Genomic DNA, 6,385 nt, shown 5'->3' with positions numbered 1-6,385 from the left:
GCAGGCAAGCATTGCATTCCTGAGCCTTTTTCTTTTTCCACTAATTAGTAAATCACTTGGGAGCTGTAAGGTTTCCAGAGCCCTCTGCACAGATGCCAAATCAGAGTCACTTAAGAAATCTTTGACTCTGAAGGTTAAAAGTATTTCCCCATTATAATTACCAAGCTAAGCAAATGGTTGGTAGCAGTCCTATCAGAACCCTTTCGCTGAGCAGAATTAAGGGGTTTCTTTTCCTTGTGGCATTCAGTCCCTTGCAGCGTTGGAAGTGCAAGAATAAACAGCTTGAGCAGCTTTCCCGTGGTTTGGTCAGATGAGAAAAATAGGGTTGATGTGGAAGCAGGGGCGGATAATAAAACCTGCTGGTTTGGTTACGATTCCTCTGCTGTAACCATGCAGTGTATTTTTGTGTCGGTGCAAAAATTAGTAGAGAAATACTGACCAGTGCAGTAACGAGCCACAGGTGGAAAGGAGCAGGCTTGAAGCCTTGGGTCAGCGTTAACATCCAGCGATTGTCGTCCTCGGCGTCAGCACCGCGCTGCTGAAATGAGGCCATTCACCCCTGGGAGGATTCTCCTCTCAATCTTTTCAACAGGAATAACATACTTGGTTTGCTTAGGTGGTGGATAGTGGCTGCAGGGGCAAAAATAGTGTCCCCCACGTAACGAGGAATTTGGGAGGAATAAAAATGGCAAGTACCGGTGGGGTTTGACTCTCCTTCAGACACTCATTTTTTGTTTGTTTTAACTGAAGTTCAGAATTCTGTGGGTTTTTCCCACCTGTTTTTTCTAGCTTTCTTGGCTGTAGTGGAAAACATTAAATGTGACTAAAACGTACTAAAAATTTTCAAAAAATAGGAGGGAAAATAAACATTTTACTAAGTGCTGTCTTTTTTCAATCCACCTCGGTGCTGGGCGGTGGGGCGGAGGGGATACCGTTTTTGTTTGGTGACACAGTAGCACAAGAGATTTCAGATTCCAGAAGATGCATATGAGGACATGAGGATTTGTGAAAATGTTCCTGTCCTAGTTAGGGATGTTAGCACGTACTTTGGTTTTAAAGTGGTTGCTAATGGCATTTTTGGTTGGGAAGAAAAGGAGAGTTTATTAGAACCATGCAATTTCTTTTTCTTTTGGTGGGCCAGTGGATAAAGTGAAAAAGCTTTTTTTTCCCTTTTTTTAACAAAGAAAACCCTCTTAAATACTTAAGTGTTGCCACATTTTTCACCAGATCATATTACTGCATAACTAATTTATAATTTTAATTACGTTCAAGTGGAAGAGGTGAAACACTCAAAAAGTTGTGGTGTTCACAGGCTGCTGCTGGCAGATGTGATGCTGGTAACCAGTAGTCCTCGCATACTGGGAGGATCATCAGACCGCAGCTGTAGGTCCAACTGCTTCTCATTAAAGCTACTGGATAACTCCCGTTTCAGTAGGCTTTGAATCAGAGTGTTCAAGAATTTGGACGAGGAAAGATACATCCTCATCCTGCTGCCTTAATGAGCATGTGGGAGAAGTCACAGGTCCTGAGGTACCGAGATGCTCTAAAAACTTAGTGCAAACGCTGGATAATTGCCTGCCTGTAGATGGTTTCAACGTGTATTTTTTTAATTGTTTTATATTGGAAATGTCTTGGGCTTGCCTGGGGCTGTGAAATATTCTGACACCCTTGCTGGTGCAGAGACATTTCAGTTGCCAGCAGTTTGACTTCCCTCTAGCCGAGAAGTGACATTTAGGGTCATATAGAGAAACCCAGACAGATGTGTTGGGGGAAGGCTTAGGGAGGCAGCGACGTTGGTGAGCAACATCCAGAGACAACTTCAACCTCTGGAAGAGGCTCAGCCCCCTTTCTGGTCAAGCCTGTGTGCCCCAGTTGAGTCTGCTGATAGACTGGCAGGCAGCCTGGGTGGGAAGGACCTTGGGCGGCGATGGATTTGTGCGTTAATGGTATTTTCAATGTCCCGTTGCAAGACAGCCAGTGTTTGACACTACAGGTGTATTACTGTTGAAGGAAGCGGTCTTCACTTATCAGTGATGTCCCAACACATTTTCCTGTTGAGTGGAACTTGCCATGTGCTCAGAGCACTCTACAGAGCTAGAAAGATGCTGGAGAGGTATTTGAAAATGCCATAAAAATAAACCAGGATGCTTTTCTCTCCACAGTTACACAAAACTTAAGCTGCAGGTGACTCCAGACGGGCGCATTCCTCTGAAGAAGTAAGTTCCATACTGTGTGGTCTCTTCCAGCTTTTGAGTTTGTTTGGGACAAACATGTGAGCCCTGTGTCTAGAGTAATAATTTTTTCATTTCTTTACCACACGTATTGTGGGAAGGAGCGAGTAGTGATACTCGGGATGTCTCTCTTCAGATACCTTTTGGGTGTAGATTGCTTTGTGATCTCCAGCAAGATGTTCAGCCTCTCTGCCCTTGTTCGTTCCACTTGTGTAAAATAAAAAAAACCCCAAACATAATTTCACCACCTCTAAGGCATGTTGTGAGGATAAATATATTCAAATTGCATGTCGCTGGGGTAACTGGTGACTTTCTCAAATAACTATCTGCTGTAGCAGAGGCTTGTGTGGGGTGGAGTTAAGCTCATTGTGGGCACCATTAAACTTGCTTACGCTACCAAGCAACCAGCAAATGGAAAGAAATGCCTAAAGATGTGATAGACTGGGAAGAGATATTCAGTCACTAAGCTGCATGGGCCGTCAGGGCATGTCTTTAAGCCAGTTCCATCTGTTTTGTCTTTATACTGCAGCATATACCGCTTGTTTTCCGCTGACCGAAAAAGGGTAGAGACCGCGCTAGAAGCTTGTAATCTTCCATCTTCCAGGGTAAGCATCTGAGTTTATTCCTGACCCTTACGAATACCCTTGTATTTAGCGGTGTTTGCTCTCTGTTGAGATGAGGATGGTTTGTTCAAGGCTGATCAAGCTGTGCTGGCTTTGCTGCTGGAGAGGTCCTCAGCAGCAGGTCTGTCTTTCCTACACAGAAGTTCCTGATACCCATCTGCAAATCTGACCGCCTTTGGTTTGAAATTCTGTAGGGACCGCAAGCGCCTGTAAGAATTGTGAATAGATTAAAGGAAAGGGCAGGGGGTTGTGTGATCTGTCGTGGAGAAATCCTGTGAGAGTACTGGAAGAATTGGTGACCCTTGCACAATTTTCAAGGCTTGATTTCAGAGCAGGTTTTCGGAGTGGCTAATGGTGTAATCTGTTTCCTTCTCACCCACAAAAAAATCTATAGCTTGAGTTAAGTGACAATTTAAACTCACTGTAGCTCATCTAAAAGGTATGTGGAGTAAATGTTGAAATGCTGTTGTGTCAAAGCTGTTAATGCTGCGGGGGTGCAGCCGTTGTACACTGCTAATCCAGGGGCTCTTCTCAACCGAGAGCCTGTGCAGGGTGGTACCTCACCCTCAAGAAGGCTTTTTTCAAGAGGAATGAACTCGAGCAGGTGATTCTAGTTAATGCTGGAGTGAAGGTGTCCTTAGTCTGTCCTCCCAGGTGGAGATTCTCCTCCAAGAACCTTCTTGCAGGTTAATTCCTACATTCGGAGGTCCAAGAAATGGGGCAGAACCGGTCTGTAGCAGAGCAGAGCCTGCATCTCCTGATCCACTGCTCTTCCAGAAAACTCCATGCTGCGATGTTTGCTCAACACTTGCTTCCCCAGCAGTTTAATAGCACCAATTCCTACAGCTCCAGAAGAGCAATGGAGCAAAATCTTCACAAGCCAAACCTCCAATACTCCTTACCAAGAAGACCTCCCTTCACAGGTTTGGGAGCTTAATTCCATAGAATTCCAAGGAATGTCTGTAAAGTAGGTAGGAAAAGATTAAAATAAACTTCTCTAAAGTAAGGTTGTGAGGTTAGAAATTTGGAAAGAGTAGTTTTAAATATGGATTTTCATTTAACTGTTAGCAAACAAGATGTGCAAAAAACCTCTGAAGCGCTGCTTTTCAAATCGATTGATTTATTACTTCTGTTTACTACGTATCTCTGAAAAAATATCTGAACGTCACTGGAGTCCTTGAAAAGAAGTGCAACCTTTTTCTGCTGTTTATTTAAGTAGAGCCAATTTTACATACGCATTGCTGGACGCTTGTGGCTGGGATACCATCTTGAAAATCATTTGTAGCATAAAGTAGATCCTTTCTTTGGTTGGGACAAAAGAGAAATGCACTTCCTGCAACACCGAAAACTGTGTTGATCATCTTTGAAAAAATTATTTTAGAAGCTAGGTGCTTAGAGAAGTATGAAACTCTTGAGTCTTAGGGAGGTAATGGAGTAGGAGAAAACCAGAATTTCAACTACAGCTCTTTTTCTTTGTGTTCCTGTTTATTTGAACAAGTAGAATTCTTAGCTTCAGCTTCCAGCTTTTCTGCCCTGTTGTACTGTGGACAAATGATTTTCCTGTAAAGCCTTGGAAGAGCACTGGACTCCAGCAGCGTGCAAGACATGAACATCAGGGAATCTTGCCTGCCGAAATCACGCCAGATTATTCCAAGAATTCGTGAAAGTCTCTCATGGACATTAACAGCTTAGGCTTTTGGGGGGGTTGTATTCATGCCTTATGAAGATACCTCCAAGGATTTTCTCCCCAGGTTTCTGTACCCCTTGTTGCTCTAGGAAGATATGGGGCTCGTTGGCCATGAGCACGTGATGTTTTGCTGCTCCTCTCAGAACCTGTGGATGACCCTAAAATACAAAATGAAATTCACAGTCATGGATAAGAGGATCCCAAGTCAGCATTTATTGGTCTCTTCCTGATTCATAGCTTCAAGGCCGGAGCAGTCCCTCATCTGTCTTGTGCAGTGACCTGAGCGTAGGGCAGCCTCAGCTGCGCTGCTGGGGTATAGTATCACTGCACGGACTTGTCTGTGACAGCTCTTTAGCACATTCCCTGTGTGCGTGCTTGCCAGGAGACCTCAGGGACAACGCGTAGGCACTGTATTGAGTGTGAGAGGAGGAAGTTCTCCTTGCCTGGCTAATTGCCTGCATCCTGCTGTAGAAGAATAGCACCAGAGAGGCTTCCCTGAAGTGCCAAAAATAAACTCTTTGTTTCATATTTAGCGACCTTAATAAGGGACGGATCCTCTGCAGTGCTGAGCACACCAGCCCTGATTCGGCCCAGCAGTTGAGCATGACGGCAATGGGACCACCCATGGACTTCAAGTCAAGCGCACCTTCAAAGTGTGGATTTACTGATTTATGTATTTCTGGGTCAAACCTGGCACGTAGAGAGCCTTGTAGGACCAAGCCCTGTGCGATCATTCATCATGCAGCAGATCTGAAAGCAGAGGAATGTTGAAATAAATGTTTAAATGAAGCTTTAAAATATGCCAGTGAGTTTTGGAGTTGGGCACCTGATTCCCCTACAATGTTCTTTTAAATCTTTTGGGGGAGGGGGGGTGCTTTTTGTTATTGTTATGTATTTTGTTTTTTGCGGTGGTTTTTTTGGTTTTAGTCCAAGGTGCCTTAAATAGAATTTGAAGAGCTTTGTTTTAGCCGCCTGTTGGGCTGTGAAGACTGGTTTCTGCCTTCCAGTTAGTGTAGAGGTTCACAGTGAAGCACCAGTGGACTTGTCTGTTAAAATAAAACAACCAGCTCTTAGTCCTGTCTGTGCAATTAGCTGATCTGCTGCCAAATATATACATATATATATACCAGAATGGATACAGATGTTATGAAAGCAGGCAGGTTACCAGACAAATCATAAATCAGCAGCGCTTGAAATTAGTAGAATCTTAATCACAGAATAAAATAGATTGCAAATATTCAGCAACGCTGGAAATGAGGACTGCTCTCCTGTGGTAGAGAAAGTTGGTGATTTGTTCATTGGTCTCAAAAAAGAGATGAGTGCATAAGGTGTGTGGGTGGTTCCACTGAAATGTGGATGGCTCTGACCAGGCTGAGGAAGGGGGCAGCGTATTTTAATCCCTTTCGGCAGGCAGGCTTTTGGAATCCAGATATAGTTGTCTGAGGTTGTGCCTGGGGTGGCAAACACTTGCAGCAAGGCTTTCATCTCCCGTCTAGATCTTGGTGTTTTGTAGCCCACCAGTTAAGTTACTGGTAGGAAATAATTAATTATTAAAAGGTTCTGTACTTATGCCTGAAGGCTGGTGTTGGATATCTTCTTGTAGGCAGGCGTTTGGAGATAGGTGTTGGGAAACCGAGGTATATTTTCTTCACTGGAACTGAGTGGCAATTGAAAGGCTGGATCCCAGGCTATTGGAAAAGACCCACATTTTATTTGGTCTTGAGCACCATCAAAGGAAAAAAATATAGTAGGTCGATGGGAAACTGTAATTCTGTGGTAATTACAGGATCAATATTAAAACTGTCCTTAGGAGAAGCGCTGGCTGAGGAGCAGTACCCTGCTGA

General features: G+C 43.9%; 1 protein-coding gene across 1 annotated transcript in view; it reads left to right on the top strand.

Moving 5' to 3' along the window:
- Positions 1-6,385, top strand: part of PLCB1 (phospholipase C, beta 1 (phosphoinositide-specific)) — a gene marked incomplete at its 3' end in the record, with an annotated part of 295,565 nt that overhangs the window by 227,962 nt on the left and 61,218 nt on the right. The window contains exons 6-7 of the mRNA XM_010144484.1: positions 2,163-2,216; positions 2,761-2,836. Of these exons, the coding sequence (XP_010142786.1) occupies positions 2,163-2,216; positions 2,761-2,836 (130 nt within the window). The remainder of the gene's footprint in view (positions 1-2,162; positions 2,217-2,760; positions 2,837-6,385) is intronic.

The sequence above is a fragment of the Buceros rhinoceros genome, unplaced genomic scaffold, assembly GCF_000710305.1.
Source record: "Buceros rhinoceros silvestris isolate BGI_N320 unplaced genomic scaffold, ASM71030v1 scaffold1301, whole genome shotgun sequence".
Classification (NCBI taxonomy): domain Eukaryota; kingdom Metazoa; phylum Chordata; class Aves; order Bucerotiformes; family Bucerotidae; genus Buceros; species Buceros rhinoceros.
The sequence above is the reverse complement of the archived record's forward strand: the minus strand, read 5'-3'. Positions and strand labels throughout refer to the sequence as shown.